At 37.5% G+C, this 21,736-nt stretch overlaps 2 protein-coding genes across 5 annotated transcripts; one reads left to right on the top strand and one right to left on the bottom strand.

The window, feature by feature from the left end:
• Positions 1–20: 20 nt before the first annotated feature.
• TIMM9 (translocase of inner mitochondrial membrane 9) lies at positions 21–15,336 on the top strand. Of its 4 annotated transcripts, none has more exons than XM_081049189.1 (6): positions 21–265; positions 440–542; positions 3,187–3,275; positions 8,739–8,803; positions 9,969–10,064; positions 11,071–15,336. In XM_081049189.1, the coding sequence occupies exons 4-6, from the start codon at positions 8,765–8,767 to the stop codon at positions 11,203–11,205; spliced, it is 270 nt and encodes an 89-aa protein (XP_080905315.1). In that variant the 5' UTR covers positions 21–265; positions 440–542; positions 3,187–3,275; positions 8,739–8,764; the 3' UTR covers positions 11,206–15,336. The 4 variants fall into 4 exon arrangements, with proteins under 4 accessions (XP_080905315.1, XP_080905314.1, XP_080905316.1 ...); XM_081049188.1 differs by having other exon boundaries at positions 356–542; XM_081049190.1 differs by lacking the exon at positions 21–265 and adding an exon at positions 7,244–7,366 and having other exon boundaries at positions 419–542.
• On the bottom strand, positions 11,644–21,146 carry TOMM20L (translocase of outer mitochondrial membrane 20 like; the record flags this gene model as incomplete). Its single annotated transcript, XM_081049187.1, has 5 exons — positions 11,644–11,697; positions 12,838–12,980; positions 16,195–16,276; positions 20,812–20,858; positions 21,011–21,146. The coding sequence occupies 5 exons, from the start codon at positions 21,144–21,146 to the stop codon at positions 11,644–11,646; spliced, it is 462 nt and encodes a 153-aa protein (XP_080905313.1).
• Positions 21,147–21,736: the final 590 nt, after the last annotated feature.

Genomic DNA, 21,736 nt, shown 5'->3' with positions numbered 1-21,736 from the left:
CGGGTGGAAACAAACTCCTCACATAAAACAGGCTTAAAACAGGTGTGAACCTTTTACATTGCCTCACAAGACTTAAATATTACATAAAACCCGAGAGACTCATCAAAGACAGGCAGAGCTCCCGACCTAAACGGTTAATACCACTCGCGTTTATTCGGGACAGTTTCACGATGTAGCTCCTGGGGACCGTTAGGGACGCGAATTAAGTAAATTAGTCTTACCAAACGTTTCGGCAGATTCGGGTTATTACTGACAAGGAAGTCAGGTAAGGAAAGTATTGTCTAAAGAGACAGTCACAAAAAAAATTTTTGAAGGGATTTTAGAACTGCACGATGATATCGACCTTTTCCTTTAGCGTTCCCCGCGTTGTAACGAATCGGCGTGGAAGGGCCTAAGGGCTGTTTGACATCACCGCTCCCACGTGTTCTCTTCCATGCAGCGGCTGCGGCACCCTGCGTGACCCCGACCCTCCGCCCCCGGACTCGACTGGCAGCGCAACCCCTCCAGCCTCACAGTTGTTGGAAGCGAGAGCCTGTGCTTAAGTATGGTCTCTTTTCTCTGCCCTCAGAACCCCGGGTTCCCGGGCGGGGGGCGGCAGGCTACGCCGAGGAAAGGTGGCAGGGCTCTGAATGAGGCCGCCGCACAGACGCGGGGCTGCGGGGCACTGCGCAGCCAGGCAGCGCGTCACCCACCCCCAGAGCGGCTTTCCGACCTCACGATCGTGTCACTGGGGCAAGGGTCGTAATTTGAGGCACCCAAACCGCGTTGGAGGAGTCGGGTCTTGTTCTGGACTGTCAGGCATCCACGCTCTGACCTTGAGCTAAGAGGCAGGAGATCCTCCTTTAACTGAACAATCCGCGCCAAACGCAAAGCCAGCAGGGCCAAGTCACCCTTATCCGATCTGCTCATTTTCTAGGACGCACCACTTAGACGTTTCCCTTTACGCATTACTAGAGGCTTTAAAACAGATTAATCAAAACACAAAATGTCATCTGGTGTAAAAGCTAAATAACAAATTTTGTTTATTTTTACATCTCAGCTGTCTGCTTTCAAAGGAGAAATCCTAGAATTAAAAGGGACCTTAAGGTCTCAGCTTTGGAGAACTCTGCCTTGGCAATTATTTCAGTTCTGTTTTCCTCCTCATTACTGGGCTCGTAGGTAGTATCTGCTTGTTCACAATTTGTTTTATAATATAGGTGAATTAACAGAATGACAATGTCAGAGCTGTAGGAGACTTTGGAGATGACTGAACTTCCTTATTTTCTAGGTGTGACTTAGATGTGAAAGAAGTAACCTTTCCCCTCCAGTCTCCAAGGTGTGAGCATAGGCAGTCATTCGGACGACTTGAATAAATGACTTGATTTGGGTCTTACAACCCTTTTAATGTATGTCAGAGCTGGGGTTGAAACCCAAGTAGTCTTGCTCCCATTTAGTCCAGTGCTCACAGGATCATCCTTTAGTCCTCAAAGCCAGCCTTTAAACCCCAAAGCAGTATGCAGCCATCTTTCAAAAGTATTTTTTGCTCTGATTAATAACGAATTGCCATTTAATCAGACCTAACTTGCCAAACCTGCTGCAAATAATCTAAAGTAAAGGGACATGTGGTAGAATCCTATTATATCAACCAAACAAGTTAGTTCAGATCAGTTTAAACATCTCACCTATTAAATAAGACACTGATGGCACTGGAACAAAAAAGAAAAATATGGCTCGCAAGATTGATTTATTTCTTTTTTATTGTTATTGTTTTACTGTTAACATTTTTATTTATTTGCTTTCTCTTTCCCACTATATCTACATATAAAGATACACTCTTTTTGCTGAACCATTTGCAAGTAAGTTGCAGACATCATGACCTTTAACCTAATTTTTCAGCATGTATCTCCTTAAGAACAATCTATTACATAGCCAGGATAAGATTATCAACCTAAAATGATAACATATTCAGACTTCTCCAATTATACCAAAAATGTATTTTTTTAACTCAAAAATGTTTCTTTTTTGATTCTGGATCCAAAGCTCACACTTGTGTTTAGCTGTGTAATGAAATGACTCTTTAATCTCCTCAGTACAACAACCCTCTACACCTTTTCTTTGTCTTTGTTTTAAAAGATGAATCTAGTGTTACAAATTGTCCCATATTGTGGATTTTCCTAATTATTCCCTCATGATCAGAGTCAGATCAAACATTTTTAGCAAGAATACCACATAGGCGATGCTGTGTCTATCATGTTTTTGATGCAATGTATAATCACTTGGCTAAGGTGGTGACTGCCAGATCTTTCCAATATAAAAGAACAGTTTTCCTTTTGTAATAAGTAACCAGTAACTTGTGGAGATGCTTTGAGACCATGGACATATTCTGTTTTACAACAACCAGTCACCCAGAGGTTTTATGATCCATTCGTGATCCTTGTCTGAATCACAAGGTTACCAGTCATGCAGGTACCAGGTTAGTAATAGAGGCCAAAACATCAGAAGAATCATTTGCTGTAAACTAAATTTGAACAGAATTGGAAATTTGGCTCTAGACCTGGTATAAAGCTGCATATGATTCTAAAAAAGAAATGGACATCTCCCCCATCACAGCCTGGCTAGTCTGTTAATTTTAATATTCAGAAATTTCTGGGAATTGTTTGTCCTTGTGTTGTATTCACCCGAACATACATGCTACCTGGAAAGATACGGATAGAGTGTAATATATATATATACATATATTTGTGTGTATATATGTATATATACATATATACATATATATACATATATTTGTATATACAAATATATATACATTTGTATGTATATATGTATATATATGTATACCCTATATATACAAATCTTTAGCACACGTTTTATATAAATAGTGTAATATATATATATATATATATGAAAACAACATATACTAAAGATTTGTGACCTCAGAATAGATTGAAGAAACTAATTTCACTTATTGAAAAGAAACAAGCTTTTCTTCCTCTTATTGGGATATAAATGACATACAACATTAATGTTAGTTTCAGGTGTACAAGACAATGATTCCTATTTCTATATATTGCAAAATGATCGCAATAAATTTAAGGAAGAGGTTTTTTAAAAAATGAGTTAGCCAACAGAAGTTTAGATTTCATCAGATAAGACTATAAAGTTTGAAGAGGCATCCACAGTCATTATAATCCCCTCATTTTTCAGGTAAGAAATCAGGCCTCCCTGGAGACATTGAAGCAAAGGCCGGACAACTACTTTAACAGAACAGACAGGAGACTCATGCATCAGAAAAGGTTTGAGCTTGATGACTGACAAGACCTCCCTTTATTCTTAAGTTCTCTGGTTTTACAATGCATTTTGTTTGGCACAAAAATAACTTGGCACTGCTGTAATCATTCCCAAGACCTAAGCCAGGGATTTCAGAACTCTTATCCCTTCCATCCATCTCCAGGTGTTGAGATAGAAGGTAACCCCTGATTGGATGTTTGCCTCTACAAACAAACATTTGCTGTAATATCTGGAAACTAAGACCAAATAAAAGAGGCAACCACATTGGTGCTACCTGTTCTCTCCATCAGGTGGTTTGCTTGGCTGGTAAGAGTTTGTCAGTCAGCATAATTTATTAAATGACTGCAAAATAGAATGCTGAAAGACTTAGAAGACACCAAACTAGCAAATCCATTTACTCAATCATCTTCAATATTTTCTAGAGACAGTTGCCTACAATTATGTCTACCGTAATCTTGATGCAGGCATACTTAAGAGATATTGCCGGTTTGGTTCTAGACGGCCATAAGAAAGTGAGCCATAATCTTTTTTTGCTGGTGGAGGATCTTGCCTTCAATTTGTAAAAAAAAAAAAAAAAAAAAAAACCACATCTGTGAAGCACAATGAAGCAATGTGCAATAAAATGAGGTATGCCTGTATTGGTAACTACAGAAAAGAGCTTTAGAGATTTAGGCAGACTTAAGGAGATTGCTGTTAGGTCTTCAGTTACAGGTATGGGAAGATAATGAAAAATAATCTGTATAACTGAATGATTCTAGAGAAAAGGAACCCATAATGTTAACATAGTGGTCTTTGAGTAGTAGAATTATTTCTCTTATTTTCCAAATTCTCAAGAAATAGATACTACTTTTATAATAAGATAAACTTTATTTCATTTTAAGGAGATATATATTGTAAGGACTGTATGTTTAAAACAATACCAGGAAACTAATTTTAAATAAAGACAATTCATACCAACACCATTGGGGCGCTCCTCACCTATGTCTTGTCAAATAACAACTATCATTTGTCACTGAGTTGTATACTAAGGGGCAAGTGGGATAGGATAAAATCAGCACAGCGTTATCAGTCTCTGAAACTTACAGAACATTTAAAGATTTCATACTTTCTGTCTCTGGTTGAAAAAGTTACTATATATGAATTTTAACCTGTCATCTGCAAGTAAGGACAGTTTTATTTTCTCCTTTATATAATCTGTATGTCTTTTATTTCCTTTTCTTGCCTTACTGCACTGGGTAGAACTTCCAGCAGCACACTGAGTAAGAGTAATAACAGCAGACACTTTGCCTTGCTCACAATCACAGGGGAAAGTAGTTAGTTTTTCATCATTAACTGCAATGTAGGATGTTTTGTAGGGGCTCATTATCAAGTTGAAGTTCCCCTCTTCCTAGTTTTCAGTTTTTGTATCATGACTGGGTGTTGAATTTGTCAAATGTTTTTTTCTGTCGTCAATTGATATGATCATTTTTTTTAGTCTATTAATAAGGTGGATTACATTGATTGATTTTCAAATATCAAATGAGCCTTGCATCTCTAGAACAAACCCCATTTAGTTAAAGTGTTTAATTCTTTTTATGGATTGCTGTATTGTCAGCTATTATTTTGTTAAGGATTTATATGTATATTTTTTGAGGGATATTTCACTGCAGTTTTCTTTTATGAACTGTCTTTGGTTTTGATGTCAGGATAAAACTACATTCATGAATAAATGGTTAGGTTTATGTATATAGAGCTATTTGTAGTCCTTTTATCCTTTTGATGTCTGCAGGATCTATGGTGATATACCGTTTCATTCCTGATAATAATTTGTGACTTTTATTTCTTTGTTAGTCTTGGTAGAGTCCAGTTAAAATCTCTTCAAAGAACCAACTGAACCAACTCTATTGATTTGTCTATTGCTTCATTTTTATTGATTTCTGCTGTTTATTATTCTCCTTTCTACATGGGTTTATTTTGCTCTTTTTCTAGGTGTCTGAGGTAGAAGCTTAGATTGTTGATCTAAGAGGTTTCTTTTCTAATGTATGAATTTAGTGCTATAAATTTTCTTCTTGGCAACTGATTTAGCTCTGTTAACACAAACTCTTGATATGTTGTTATTTTCAGTTTCATTCAGTTCAATGAATTTTTTTAACCTGAGACTTCCTCTTTGACCTATGGATTATTTAGAAGTATATTGTTTATTTTCCAAATGTTTGGAGATTTTGTTTTTTGTTACTCATTTCTAGTTTGAATTCACTGTGGTCAGAGAACTAAGTATGATTTCAATTCTTTTAAATTTGTTGAGGCTAGTTTTATGACGCAGGATATTGCTTCCATGGGCACTTGATAAAAATGTATATTCTATAGTATTGGGTGAAATGCTCTATAAGTATAGATTGTATCCTGTTGGTTGATGGTGTTGAGTTTTTCTATATCTTTTCTAATTTTCTGTCTAGTTGTGTTATCAGTTGTTGAGAGAGGGATGCTGAAGTCTCCAACTACAGTTGCAGATTTGCCTCTTTCTCCTTTCAGTTCTGTCAGTTTTCTCTACATATTTTGCAGCTCTGCTTGGTGCATACACATTTGGAATTGCTATGTCTTAATGGATTGACCCTTAAAGTCCCTTTCTGTCCCTGGTAATTTCCTTTACTTTGAAATCTAGTTTGTCTGATATTAATATATCCACTATTTTCTTTTGATTAATGTTTGCATACCTTTTTCCATCTTTTTGTTTTCAACCTGCCTATATCTTTATATTTGAAGTGAGTTTCTTATAGACAGCATATGCTTGGTCATGTTTTTTAATACACTCTGCCACGCTTATGTTTTAATCGATTATTTAGATCATTTACATTTAATGTAATTGTCTGTTAATACTAGAGCTTAATTTTGCTATTTTATTTTTTGTTTTCTGTTTGTTCTGTTTTTATTCCTTTTTCTTGCCTTTCTGTAGATTATTTCAATATTTTTTAGAATTTCATTTTGATTTATAGTGCCTTTATTATTTTTTTAAATTCGTTTCAGGTATACAAACAATGTACTAGTTAGTGTTTTTGAGTGTATCTTCTTATATCTTTTTTAAGTGATCACTCTAGGTATTAATTGATATATACATAGTTTATCACAGTAATGGTGTCAACACATTACAGTTTTCAGTGAAGTATAGACACCTTACCTCCCTTTACTTTCCCATTTATAATATACATTTAGAACCACAGTATAGTTTTATAATTTTTGCTTTAACTGTCAAACATAATTTAGAAAACTCAAGAGAAGGAAAGTGTATTGTACTTACTCATATTTTTTATTACTGTTTTTCCTCCTTCATGATGTTCCAAGTCTACTTTTATCATTTCCTTTCAGTTTAGAACTTTAACTCTTCTTTTAGGGTAGATCTGCTGGCAACAAATTCTCTTAATTTTTTTCATTTGAGAATGTCAATTTCCCCTTCTTTCCTGAAGGATATTTTTGCTAGATATAGGTTTCTGGGTTGACTGTTGAGAAATATGCTATAATCCTAATAGGTAAGGTGTCATTTTTCTCTCGCTGCTTTCAAAATTTTTGTCTTTAGTTTTTAGATGTTTATTGAATGAATATCTACCAATTAGAATAGTAACTGCTAAGATCCCAAACTATAAACAAGTTTGAAGTTGATATTCAAAGATGATACAATAATTAGGTTTGGATTTCTATGCAGTTCAGTAGTTGCAGGGTATGGAATCAGTGTTTCGTGGCTTAAATGAGCTAAGTGGAACTCTAATGGATAGTATCTTACCTGGAGCATATAACTGATGAATGTCACAGCAACATCTGAAAAAAATGTGACCTTCAGTTAATTCTTGGTATTTTCCTGATAGTTTATATGGTATAATAAATGTGTATGTGCACGCGTATGTATGTATTATATATAGAGAGAGAAGGGGAGGAGGAGAGAGAGAGATATTAAAAACTCAGAAATAAAATAGGAATAAAGAGCATTCTTGTTAACTTTTAGGTGTTTATGGAACACTAAATTGCCTGAATGTTGGGTTAACCTAAGGCCTCTACTGCATTGTTTATAGCAGATATAAAGAAAAGATAGTTTATATCCTATAACTACTAAACCAAAGATTCTCAGGTAGGTAATTATACTTTTCATTAATCATTACTTCAAAAAAAACTGTGGGCTGTAACATCTCGAATGAAACTAGCATAGCAAATAGAAAAGAATTGATGCTTTTCCTTACAAGTGGAAAAAAATGACTTTTTAAAAATGTCAGTAATACTAATTTATAGAATAAGGGGGGAAAAGGAGGGAACAATAAATGCAAAAGAGGGGAAAGTGTATACATGGTTGGAAATGCTGGAATGGAATTACCATTGATTGTATTTCATTAATCATATGAGAATGTTAATTTTTTTCATGATGGTAGCATACACGTTGCCCTAAAGTTGAACTTAGTTTCATCTCCATAAAAGCTTCATGAAAATGTCATGCTTTTCAGAGCCACTTTAAGTAATAATTGATGAGCCAATAAGAATGATTTTATATATCCAGTTTATCTTCCTTGCATTGGTTATCAGGAAACTCAGAACTAAATATAATGCATAGAAATTCTTTTAATCTCATGTCCATGATTAGTATTTGCTTATTCTTCCTTTTACATGCTGTTTAATTTCTATATTTTAAACAGCTTTATTTTATACAAATCTTTTATATCAGATGTTCATCCATTTTAGAACTAACCAGGATAGAATAAATAAATAATATGGTGCATTCTTATATCTGGATTAACTGAGCCTGGGCCCTCCATTTAGAGTACGTGAAAATCCCAGTAATTCACAAAGGCTTTTTGACTTCCTTGTCTTCACTTCTCTGTTGTCCCCAAGTCAGATCACAAGTGTCAGATGTTTAGAAGTTTCTGATAGGGTTGTATGATTACCCTTTTTGAATTGCAGAATGTGCAACTCCTGTAACTTATAAATAGAGTCTTTTAAAACTCTGAATATCTTTCATGAGGGTTGTTGATTTATAAGTGGAATGTGTTTAACAATTAATAGAACTTTGCATTTACAGAGAGATGGTAAAAGGATCATTAGTAGCACAGGTCAAAGTTATATTAGCAACCAGTGGAATAGTTAAGTACTGATAGGAAGACAACGGAAATCTCTTGGTTTCCCTTAAAACCCTTCTAGGAAGAGGGCTTTAACAAGTGGCTTATTGCAAGGTAGCAGAGCAAATTGTCTTAAAACTGGAGACAGAGAGACAGGGTTTTTGGGTCTCATAGCTAACATTAAAAAATTTAATTCTAAACTTTATGGTCTTTGTTGTCATTAATGATATGGAGGGTTGGGGAGTGACATACATGGTTAGAAATTTATAAAATATGAATAATTTCAGGGGACTTGTTTCAGTTCTATTTAATAAATTTTCCTTGTTTTGATTACCTAACTCTTCATCTAGTCTACTAAAAACATTTTGTAAATTTTCTTTTAAATTTTTAAATCAGGTGACGAATAAACGTACCAAAAGAATATGGCTGCACAAATGCCAGAATCTGATCAGATAAAACAGGTAAGGTATTATAATTAAGAAAAAACATTTTGCAAAAACTTTAAGGCACCACTGGATGCAACCATGTCAATCAGTGGTCTCACAAAACAACTGTTTATATTTCATTTGCAAAAATGGATATTAAGTGATGTAAAGCATATTTTTCAGATAATTTGACAGATAATCCAGGAAAGAATAAATGTTTAATGAGAAAATTTCACTATATTTTGTAGATATTACAAAACAGAAACAGACTCACAGATGCAGGGAACAAGCTAATGGTTGCCACATGGGGAGGGGTTTCAGGGGCTCAGAGGAAAAGGTAAAGGGATTAACTTAAGAAGTACAAATTGGTAGTTACGAAATAGTCATGGGGATGTAAAGTAAAGCATAGGGAATACAGTCAATAATATGGTAATAATACATATAGTGCCAGCTGGGTACTAGACTGGTCAGGGGGATCATTTTGTAAATTATATAAATGTCTAACCATATGCTGTACATCTGAAATTAATAATAAAATAATTTTGAATGTCAGCTGTAACTGAAAATTTTAAAAAGGGGGTGAAAAGGTGAAGGGGAATGAGAGGTTCAGATTTCCAGGTATATAACAAGTAAGTCATGGGGATGTAATGTACAACATAGGCAATATAGTCAATAATATTGTGATAGCATAGTATGGTGTCAGATGGTTGCTGGACTTACCATGGTGATCATTTCTTTAGGTATATAAATGTTGAATAACTATGATGTATGCCTGTAACTAATATAATATTGTATGTTACCTATATTTTAATCTTTTTTTAAAAATAAGTAATTCATACCCTCTGGGAGGGGGAAACAAATTTAAGGCACTACTGGATATAACCATGCCAATCAGTGATCGCACAAAATAACTTTATATTTCATTTCCAAAAATGGACACTAAATGATATAAAGCACATTTAGTTTTCAGAAAGTTTAGCAGATAATCCAGGAAAATAAATACTTAATGAAAAAATTTCATTATAGTCTATAGATCATATTACAGGATCATATTATACCCATTTAAGTTTGCAAAAGTACCTTTCATTTCAAGTATTACAGGATATTTTGCCTCAGTAAAAAATAAAAACATCAATAATTAAAATTTCAAAACATTTTTGTTTTAAAAAGCAAATATTAAAGAACTTTGTTTTGTTTATAGTTTAAGGAATTTCTTGGAACCTACAATAAACTTACAGAAACCTGCTTTTTGGACTGTGTTAAAGACTTCACAACAAGAGAAGTAAAACCTGAAGAGGTATGAAAAGTGTCACCCACTAAAAATTCTCTAAGCTTGTCATAAACAATATAAATGGGATTCCCCAAAGCATTTAGCTTGCGCATAGTTATTACAGGAATTGGAGCTACCTTTTATGTTCCATTGGTTAGAGGAACTGAAGCAGCCAAGAACCCATACCACTGAGTTAAACGATGACAAATTTAGTGTGACAGTCACATTGAACCAAGGCAGACTTTTTAAGAGAAGATGCCTGGGGCTTGCTCAGTTATTCTTCCATTGCAAAGATTCTTACTAGCTTTCAGTCAAGATGTCCTGGCTACAGAAACTTGACATACCTTTCTATCTGACCCTGAAAACTCAGGGTAATTTTGGAAAAAGCAGAGCTTGAATTTGGTAGCTCACTACATAGGTGTACTCTGAAAACCCAATCCTTCTGGTTGTCATAACTTTTAATGTCTTATCGAAACATTTCTATATTGGCTTAAAGTGACATAACTTCTTCCAGTGGAAGACAATGATAAACATTCATGCCAAGAGCTTAACATATAACCAGCAATGAATATGGACTTGTTAAATAAATGACAAAGTTTGATAGCTGCTAAGTGTACTATTCTTGGTAAATGGTTGAGAATTAAGTTAATGTTAAGAATGGAGTTTCTCATTAAAAAGAAACAGACTTGCTACTGGGCCTACATTTTAACAATCAGAATAAGGGGATGGAATGTGGGTTTTGGATTAATATTAAAACATACCTGCAGAAAATCTAGTCCAAATGGCAAGAGCTTACCTACCATTGTTCTTAGTGCCTACAAACTTGTAGGCACTCAATATGTATTAATTCCTGTATTAACAATTGAAAGCTATGGTCAGTCACTTGCTACTCAATAATAGCATTTAATTCTCTGATAACATTCAAAGAAAAGTACCCACTATTTGTTCTTTTAGAATACATGCACTGTTTAAAATTAAGATTTTTTTGTGTGTTGCATCTTCAATCTTCCCTTTTTTTTTTTTTTATTTCTAGAGCACCTGTTCAGAGCATTGCTTACAGAAATATTTAAAAATGACACAAAGAATATCCATGAGATTTCAGGAATATCATATTCAGCAGAATGAAGCTCTTGCAGCCAAAGCAGGACTCCTTGGCCAACCACGATAGAGCAGTCCTGATGGATAGACTTTCCATGCAAGATTGCCAACAGCTATGGCACTGGAAATGAGGATTCACGTGATAGAATCCCCTGAAAGCAGTAGCCACCATGTTAAACCATCTGTCATGACTGTTTGGCTATGGAAACCACTGGAGAAACAAAATTGCTGTTTACCAGGAATAATCAAAATAGAAGGTCTTATTCAATGAAAATAGTAAGATGCAACATTTGTTGAGGCCTTAAGATTCAGCAACTTAGTCACTTGATTAGAAAAATAAACCATTGTTTCTTCAATTGTGACTGTTAATTTTAAAGCAAAATATATATTCAATCATGTATTAGAAAAAAAATTTTATTACTAAAAGTAAAATAAATGGAAGTATCACTGAGCAGTTGTTTATACTATATAGTATCATAGTATTCTGATGGATACGTTGACATTTTTTTCAATCAGGATCATCCTCCAAGTATTCCTGTTCATTCATGTCTGCCTCAAATTGCTGGTAAATACATAAAATAGTTACTTGCTAATCATGTCATGCACGATCCTTTTCTTGCCTCCCTTCTTGTGTCAGGGTGGGCATTACACATTCTTATTCTAGCTGCATTTTCATATATCTTCAGGAAACAACCCATCTAAGACTAGTGTGGGAATGTTTAACAGTATACTGTTATGCTCTAGTGGAGTCTGTGTTGTTTTGTGTTTTGTTCAAAAGCTGAGAGTCTAACATGAATGATTCTGAGTCAGACCAACACTGCACAGTGTATTCTCAGCTGTGACATGTGACCAGTGTAATAAAAAGTCAACCAGAGTTAAAACAGTGTCTGATGGCTAAATGAATTCTAAAACAAATCCAAGCATTATTAGGAAATTCTAGTTGATGCATAAACATACCAAGTACTTTGGTAAATGTAAGTGGAATAATACTGTGTTTCTCTCAAAATAAGGCCTATTTGGACTATCAGCTCTACTGCATCTTTTGGAGCAAAAATTAATATAAAACCGGGTCTTATATTAATTTTTGCTCCAAAAGACGCATTAGAGCTGATTGTCTGGCTAGGTCTTATTTTCAGGGAAACACCGTACCTATTAATAAATTAACTTACAAATGGATTTCATTTGATACCAATCCAAACTTGTACTTAAGAGAACACTAATTAGCCTATATGTTTAAATTTACCAAAGTGATTTTTTTATGTTTTGCCATATTAATGGAAAGTAGAAGGGTTGTTCTGCTTTGATAATTTACTGTTTCCTACGTTAAATCTAATTTTTAAGCCATTAGGTCATTTAATTAATGATACCATTTAACTTAAAGGCCTTTGTAGACATTACAGTCAATAACTGTGATTCAATCTTTGAAAGTCTAAAGATCAACAAAATATTAACAATGCTATCTTTAAAAATTAACTGTTGAAATGTATAATACGCAACAAAATATACAATCCGTTATAGTCAAAGCACCACGAAAGAATTGGCTTGTTTCATCTTAAAGCAAGAAAAGCAACTAAACTTCAAAGATTTTACTCATTTAAAACTTTGGGCCATTCACACACATACTTTGCTATTTCTGTATAATCAAGCCCAACATAGTTATTTATTGTGTTCATGTCACAAAAATAATTAAATATTTGCTCACCTGGCAAATAAGGGGAATTTTGTGTAATAGCATCTCAAATACCTTGGGAGGGAGTGTATGTTTAAAAATGCTCAGAAGCTCCTGTGGTTGCCCACATGCTAAAAGGGCATTAGTGAGATGTTCAACCCCCATTCCGTGCTCTCCTGAAACAGATTGATAAGTGTAAAGTAAAATTTTGAAGTTCTACAAAGTATACATTCTACAAATTATAAAAAAAGCACCAAGCATTAAAACTTAAAAAGCATATCAAGCAAGTCTCATAAAGAGTATAAAATTGAGGAGAAATGTTGAGCTGCCAATTAGATTCACTTTGGTCAAGCTGAAATATGAATTACATAATGACCAAAATTACATTAAGTACACTCTTACTGTTCAAAAGTTTTCTTGCTTTGGAAATGTCCATGTTCTGCAATTTGGGTACGCAGGAGGGGTTGGTACTGAGTTCTTTTTAAAAGTTGTGTTCTGTTATTTTATCCTTACATGGATAAAAGTACTTTATCCTTACATGTGTGATTGATGAAGTATATGAAACATCTGTTGTTCCGGCTAAATGACACCGTTTAAAAATAGATTCTATTGTCGGAGTTGAAAACAAAATGTGGTGTAACATGAATTACAGATCCAGGGGAAGAAAATAAGATTTATGAACTTTGATTCTAAGTCAAGTTTTAATTGTAAAGTAACTAAGAATGAAAATTTGTGAAGAGTAGATACTAATCATTGAATTTCTGTTTATGTTAGAACATGGAATCACTGATTTTCCCTTGTCTGTTTTAGGAAACTGAAGTAAAGATCAGTGAAATTAAGATTTCAAAGCTAATTAATGCTAGAATTAGTAACAGAACCTAATTTTCTGAACCTTGAGACTAGATTGTACTGCCTCACTTCAGGTGTTATGTAATAACAGCAATTGAAATTTTGACATCCATTTAATATAATTAGGTAGGAAATAAAATACATTTCTCTGCAGTTAAATATATTGTTAGATTCTAATAATATCTGCCACTCATTGGTTGAAATACATGGTTGTATGAAGAAAAAGGGAATGATGGACAGAAAAAACTGCTTCCCAAAGATTTGTATTAAGCTTAACCTAAAAACTATGAGAAAGACATATTTAGATACATAGACAAAGCAAGACTTGTCAATATTAAGTAGGATTTAAGACAAGGTTTTGTGTCTGTAGACACCTAATTTTGTTTTGAACCTAAGAAATTTTCGCTGCTGGGTTTTTAGTAACATTTCTTAGGCATTTAAAGAAGCAATTTATTATGTGAAACATTTCACTAAAAGGTTTATTTTAAACTCATAAAGTTACAGACTTTTGGAAATGATACATTAAGTCAAAATACTTTGAATGTACTGAGTCTTAAAGAAATGGATAGAATGCCTGCTCTCAATCTGATGGAGCTAATGTGACCGAAAACAATAATCAATTTGATCAATTAAGTCAACCAACCAATAGCTAATCAAAAATTTCAATCAAAATTATGGTCCCAACGTAGACATAAGCACAATTGAGATGGCTACAGAACTATATTATCTGACAGCAAAGTAATGACATTTGGTGGTGGTAGCAGAGAGGACAAGAAAATTGAAAAAGGTTAACAAAAATTGGGTCAAAAATGATTGCATTAGAATACTGGTTCTCAACGTTGGATTTATATTGTAATAACCTAGGGAGATTTTAAAAAATACTGATGCTTGAGTCCAACCCCCAGAGATTCTGATTTAATTGGTTTGGGGTTCAGTGGGGAGTTACAGAATAAGCAAGATTGAAAACTGCATTTGAGGTAAAATATAGTACATAACCCTTAAAGAGCTAATTAATCAATTTAGGGGTTCACAGAAATAATGTGATCACCTTTGAAAGGGAAAAGTTTAAAAACACAAGTTGTTTTAATCATCTCAATATCTGTATCATACTGATTTCTAAGTCTAAACTGTTACATGGTAGTTCTTAAACATAGTGAATAAAAATAAAATTAATAAGTAATTGTTATTTTTTTCTTTTGATTTAATATTCAGAATTTCCCCTCCATAGTTATGCTACCCTAATCCAATAAATGTTAAAACTGTAAAGGTACTATTTTAATTGCCCCTATATCCAAGGAGTAGCCATATCTAAAGATTAATCCAGATTTTATGAGGGCCTCGAGTTTATATCATTTGAGGGTCCCTGTGTAAGAAAAAGAATATAAAATTATGAATACAAAATTGGTAGGCCCCCTACCAGCACCTTCAAAGAGACCTGTGGAAATAAAGGTCTTTAAAGTTTATACTTCATTACCTGGTGTAACATCACTCCTGTTTATATCATTCAAGTCAGTTACAACTATTCATTTTGTCATTAATGTTTAACAGACATTTTAGTCCATTTATAAAACTACCTAAAAGATTAGTACAGAAAATGCTAAAATTTCAAATTATGATTAATGAGCAATGATGCTGAATGGCTGCAATTTTTTTTTTAATTTCTCAAAACCCTTATGATTTTAATCCACTGAATAAAGTAAAAATTGGGGGTACTGCTATGAGTTGTCCAGGACCTTGACTTCCTCTTTTGTTTTTATAAATCCTGGAGGATGCTACCCTCTTAAATACAGGTTGAAAACAAAATCTTTTCAAAAAAGACAAGAAGCAAAAACAGGTAAAAAGGTACTATGATATTCAGGGGAATTTGCAACGCTTGAGAAAAAGATACATAAACAGGTATAATGCTCATTTATCCAGCAACATCATTTATCCCATAAGAAGCCTCAAAAAAAATTCCAGGGTCGAACTCCAGAATAAAAACATGATTATTATCCACAATGTTTAGACAATACTGATATTATCTACCATCATTTTACCTGGCAATATTGTGACGTTTTCTCAAATCTATCTGGAATTTGGTGAGGAAAAATCATAATTAAAATACAGTGCAGAGACAGTAGCCATTAAGTGCAAAGATAGTATAAAAACGGTCATTCATAATGATTTAATCATCAAAAAAGTACTTATTAACGATACTCTAAGAAGGCAGAACAAGTTTTAAAAGTTTTGATTAATACAAGCAGTCATTTGGAAAATTCATTTACTTAGAATTTCACCTGACAGTAAATGAGGTATTTTGTATTTGGCTTTGCTTTTCCATCTGCCCACTTCAAAGACTGCCACATACACTGGAACACTATAACCAATGGAGCTGGACAGTGTGATAGAGTGAAAATGCTAGGATACTTTCTCTTTAAACGGAAGCAATTTGGTTAACATCTAGCTAGTTAAGTTATTTGACATACAAATACCAATCCATAAATATTCTTGAACATAAATTACCATCAATAACTGCTTCCAAAAGAATGTTTATGTTCTTACCTCTAGATAACCAAAGTTCTCCCATTCGTACCTCCTGCAGAAAAAGTTCTTGCAATTTTTCATTCTTTGCTGGATCCCACAACTAAAAAGATTCACAAAATATTTAATAATGAGTAATGAATGTAAGGGATTTGGTTACTGATCAAAATTATTTAATGTTTACTTGAAAAAGCACATCTTGAATCTAGTTTCTAAATCCAAAGTATGGTCAATACAGTTGTTCTTTACAAAATTTACATCAGTTTCTTAAAATGGAATTACAATTTCAGGCAATAAAAAAAATACATGGTATAGTCAAATTAGGTTGAGATGCTTCTAATAATTCTCATCGATAATATACTCAGCTAACGAAGTACACATACTAGAAATCCTACTGTAATTAACTATAACAAAGGTAGCTTTGTATGTTGCAAAACTATTTTCTTGCCTAGGGTATTAACATTGCTTGTTGATTTGGCAAAGAGCATGGTGAGGGGACAGCAGGGCAGTTGGTTTTGTTTAGAAGGCTGCTGTGGTTTGCTGCAGCCTGGTTCATGAAAGTGACCAGGGTCACGGGATGCCCAGGGCTGGTCCTGAAAGGTAGAGAGGGCAACCCCTAGCCCAAAATATTAACTCCACTGCCAGTCACTTAAGCTTCAGTATGTTGTATCTGGAGCATTGTTGTGTTTGTTTCCCCCAGAATCCTCTTGTTAAAATGGAGTGAACCTGGGGACGGGGTCATAGTTTAAGCTTTTATCAGTAAATATGCAATAATCAGTAATAACCACAGGTTTCATTCAACAGATACTTAGTGAGCACTAGGAAGGGCAGGCCACTCTAGGAAGAGCTGATAGGGGCAGAGGACCAAGACCCTTGCCCATCCCCAAGGAACCCAGAGTCTAACCAAGGGAAAGGACAAGTATACGTAAGATCAGTAACACACTAACAATGAAGCCCAGTGTCCTCGGGGGCTCAATGTACAGAGACAATACATGTGATCAGGCAATCAGGGAAAGTTTCTCAGAAAACACAGCATTTGAGATGTGGAGAAGTTCAGTGAAAGTCTGATAAAAATCAAAAATCGAGTATAAGCACTGCAAAATCACAGGGGGGGGGGAAATCAAGTAGGCTATGGGGGAAGTGATTATGCTGGATTATGAGATGGTGAATGTAGCTGGATTATGAGATGGTGAATGTAGCAACAACGATAATTACCAGTTACTGAAGGCCAGCTACGGACCAGGAACTTTACATGTATGATTTCTAATCCTTAGGAAAATAATAAGGCTATCAATACAGAAGGAACCCATGGAAAGCCATGGTACCAAGCTAAGAGGGTTGGTCCTTCATCTGCAGAGTAGTTTAGAAGAAATTTACTCTGATAGTATAAGAGAGGCAGGAAAGGCAAGGAAATTATTACAATAGCCTGGGTAAAAGGTAAGAAAAGCCTGAACTAGTGTAGACGCAATGGGAATAGAAAGGGAACAGGCTATGAGATAGAGCACAGAAAAATAAGAATTGGAGACTCATTGTGGAGGATGAGATTGATATTTAAGCAAGAGTCGTGATCACAGCAGGGGGGCTAGTGATACCAACAGCGTCACAAGAAAACTGGAGGAGGAGCAGTGGCAAAGGGTGAGACGATGAATCTACTGAACACACTAAGACGAGGTGCCAATGAAGCCTGTGGGCAGCAGTCTGGCAAGCAGATGACATTCAGGACCCTGTGTCCAGAACAATACATTTGAGATCACTTGTGGAGAAGGGAAGGAAGGAGCGTCCAGGAGGATGAGGGAACAATGTAGAATCTGACAGCAGTGCTTCACAAAGAAGCAGTTGAAGGAGCTGTTAAAACGGTAGTTTCTTGGGCTCTACCCAGACCTAGTGAATCGTGCTCTAGGAGCACGACCCAGGAATCTGCAGTTTTAACAAGCTCCTCAGGTGATTCTTACAAACTCGAAAGTCTGAGACTCACTTCCCCCATAGCCCCTGGTCTACCCCTGACCACCTAAATCAGAACTTCTGGTGCTCAGATCAAATCATTATATTTTACCAAACACCCCAGGTAAATCTAATATAGGTGGTCCACGGACCATACTTAGGGAAACAGAAAAGGCCTGAGGGTGAGTGGGAAGACATCCTAGAAGAGGTAGAAAGAGACATCTCTCTGTGCCTTACTTTACTCATCTATAAAAATAGAAGAATAGAGTTGTCGTGAGGATTACATAAAAGAACATTTGAAAAATCCTTCTTCTGCCTTTTCCTCATTTGAAATAATTTCTATTTCATTATTTCCCATCTGGACTGCCACCAAGTGGTTTTCCTGTCTTCCTACTCCACCCCATCCTCCAAAAAAAAAGCATCCATTCTTTGACATAAAGTCACCACCACAATAGAAAAATATCCAAACTTTCCCATTTGTCATTCAAAGCCCTCCACAATAAGACACCAAATTACCACTCAGCTATCTCTCTGGCCACAATCAGTACTCCTTAAATATTGGAATTCCGTGGTCTGTGCCTCTGCACCAGCAGTTTTCCTCTGCCTACAATACACAATAATAATCGACAAATATTTACTGGGTATGCAGAATGTACCACATATTGTTCTGGGCACTAGAGACAATAGAGAGGAAAAAAGAAAAACAGATAAGGTGTGTCCTCATGGAGCTTAGTCTAAAAAATTAGAAGCATTAATCAAATGATCGCACAAACCATGTAACTGCAAGCATGGATCAGAATAATGGAGAGGAAGGTGGAGCTGAACCAGGATCTGTGCCAGTCAGAAAGGTCCAGAAAACACGTCCATTCTCATGTCCCTTCTTTGGACATCCTATCCTGTTTCCTTAACTGTGTCAGTTACACCTTTATTCTCTGACTCCATCTTGAAACCCCAGAAACTCTTTGACTCCTGCCTCTCCATGGCCCTTTAATCTGTCAGCATTAACTATCTGTTCTTCCTGGACAATTTATCTCACATCTCTGATCACCCCAGTTACCACAGACACCACTGCAGTTCAGGGCTTTTATAATATTACCTCTTACCTGTACTGCTACAATAGCTTGTCCTTTCCTCCAATCCATCCAGCACACAGCTGACTGATCAACCTAAAACGTTTTCTTCTTTTCTTCATTTAAAAAAATGCCTGCTCAGAAATGTTCAGTAATTCACCCATTGAATCTGACTTCCTTAACGTGGACTCAAAGGCTTCCCTAATGCAACCCCAACTTAAGTTCTCCAACCTTACCTTGCACTAGTCCCCACTGTGACTCCTTTGTCGAGGTGATTTATGAATAGGCCTGGCAGATCCCCAGACTTTGCACCTTTCTGTGCGGACAGTTCCCTCAGTCCCGAATGTTGCCTCCCTGGGCACCAGGACCCACATTTAACGCATTCTCCCAGGCTCGATTCAATGCCACCTCTCCTCCAAAGTCTTCTGTGAAGGACTGCATGTTCCAAAAGCAGCCACAGCAATAGTTCCAGTCCCACATGCACTGCCAGAACCTTGCCTCCCCTATCAAGAGGTGGAGTTTATTTCCTCTCCCCTTGAAGCTGAGCAGGCCCCTACACTGCAGAAGTGGTGTAGCCACTAGGGCACCACACACACACACACACACACACACACACACACGCTTGCCCCTTGGGACCACCACACTGTGAGGAGGACCATGCCACACGGAGAGGACATGTGTAGGTGTTCTGGCCAACAGTCGCAGCTCCGTGGACAGCCAGCATCAACTACCCAACATGTAAGGGAGTGAGCCTTCAGATGGCCCCGCGCCTAGAGTCAAGCTGAGCAGAGCAGAAAGGTGCGATCCCCATCCAGCCCTGCTCAAAATGCAAATTCAGGAGCAAAAGAGATCCTGTTTTAAGCTACTACACTTAAAGCAGCAATAGGTAAGCAGAACACCCTTCATGATTAATCCTGCTCTGAAAATCACCCTCTGCCTCCTCCAAAGTTTGTTACATGGGGGTTATTCTTCCCCTACTGCTGACCTCTGCCACAGCGAGGACGTTTCTCACACACAGGAGGCTCTCGAGTAGCCGTTGACTGACCTACTGAATCAATGAACGTTAAGACTGGATTCCTCCTGAAAACCCATAGAAGAACCTAAGAACTCTCGGTAGCACTTTTAGAGCTGATGTGATTACTTAAGTTGGGCCAACCACCAAGAGGACTGGGATTGGTACCTTTAAAAATGACTAATCAAATTCCATTTCAGAGAAAAAGAGGATACGTCCTGCTTCTGAGCTAGAGGAAAGGCCGGACAGGACAGGAGTGGGTGGTGTACGAGTACGGCCGCGCGCCAGCGTGGAAACCCGGGCCTGGGTTTCCAAGTGTTTGGTGCAGCTCTGACAGGGCAAAGGCTGCGTTGCCTCTTCCAATTAAAAGAAGCGCCTGTGTCTACAACGTGTATTGTGTAGTTGCCTTTTCATCACTTTTCAGACGGCTCTTCCTTCCTTCCCTTTTGTAAGCGACAGTAAGAGCTACACTGGACCCGAGTGTAAGCGGGTGGAGGGCAGGAGCTCCAACGCGCCGCTCAGGTCCCGGCCAGCGACCCCGAGCCCCGGCCGGGACCTGCATGTGCGGGGACGTTACTCACTCCAACCCCGCCGGGGCGCCGCTGAGCACTTCACCTGGGCAGGGCCCTGGCCCTCAGCCTTTTGCTCCTGGGTTCTTCTTTCTGCAAACACAACGTGGCACGTGCTGGGTGGCAGCCACCCCGACGCCAGCGTGCGTCCCGTGGGCCGCACCGAGGCGGCGGCACCCGTGACGGGCCTCGCCCCGTGGGCCCGCCCTGCCCGCCCGGCCGCAGCTCCGCCGCCCTCGACTCACTGTCCCGCAGACGGCGCTTGAACGCGGGGTCGCCGCGCCGCTTACGGTCGAAGTAAACACAGTAGCCCAAGAAAGCGACAGCGCCACAGGCCGCCAAGGCCGCCAGGAGGCCGAGGAGGGTGCGGACGCAGGGCATCCGGCCGCGGGCGTCCCACGTGCTGAGCGTTGGGCGCGGGCCCGGGGCGCGGGGAGCCCGGCCCGCCGGCAGGGGGCGTGGGCGCTGTGCCCACCGCGGCCGCGGGGCTTCCCGGGCCTCGCACCGCCGCCAGCGGACAGAAAGGGAAAAGCAGGGTCCCACGGGGTGCGTGTGGGAAGTCTCACCTCCACTGAGCGGCAGAGCGCTGTTCCGACCCAGGTCTACAAATTCTGAACCGCACTTACTCAAACACACCGTCGTCCGTACGCCTGCGACACCTATTCAGGCGAAACCCAGCGTGTCCGGAATCTGGTTAGCTGGGGAACTGGATCCTCCTTCGGCCTCTTCTCTCACCTGCAAATTTAAGTTGACTTTGGCATGCGGGTCACAGCACTGTCCACTGAACCCCTGAACACTGATGAGCCCGTACTCCCCAACCTGGTCTGCCTTGTCACCTGAAAGGACTCAACAGTCCAAAGTCCCCAGCAGGAGGAATTTTGAAATAATAATATTTAGCCTAAAAACAACCACCACCAATGTTAATTTGGCTGGGTTGGGCGGGACAGCCAAAAGTCCCAGAACAAAACCAA

The sequence above is a fragment of the Rhinolophus hipposideros genome, assembly GCF_964194185.1.
Source record: "Rhinolophus hipposideros genome assembly, chromosome: 5".
Lineage (NCBI taxonomy): Eukaryota > Metazoa > Chordata > Mammalia > Chiroptera > Rhinolophidae > Rhinolophus > Rhinolophus hipposideros.
The sequence above is the reverse complement of the archived record's forward strand: the minus strand, read 5'-3'. Positions and strand labels throughout refer to the sequence as shown.

What these genes read in the sequence shown, in the direction of transcription:
- TIMM9 (XM_081049189.1), top strand. Translation starts at nt 8,765, where the DNA reads ATGGCTGCACAAATGCCAGAATCTGATCAGATAAAACAG. An exon ending in AATCTGATCAGATAAAACAG is followed by an intron (nt 8,804 to 9,968) that starts GTAAGGTATTAT and finishes TTTTGTTTATAG; the next exon opens with TTTAAGGAATTTCTTGGAAC. An exon ending in GAGAAGTAAAACCTGAAGAG is followed by an intron (nt 10,065 to 11,070) that starts GTATGAAAAGTG and finishes TTTTATTTCTAG; the next exon opens with AGCACCTGTTCAGAGCATTG.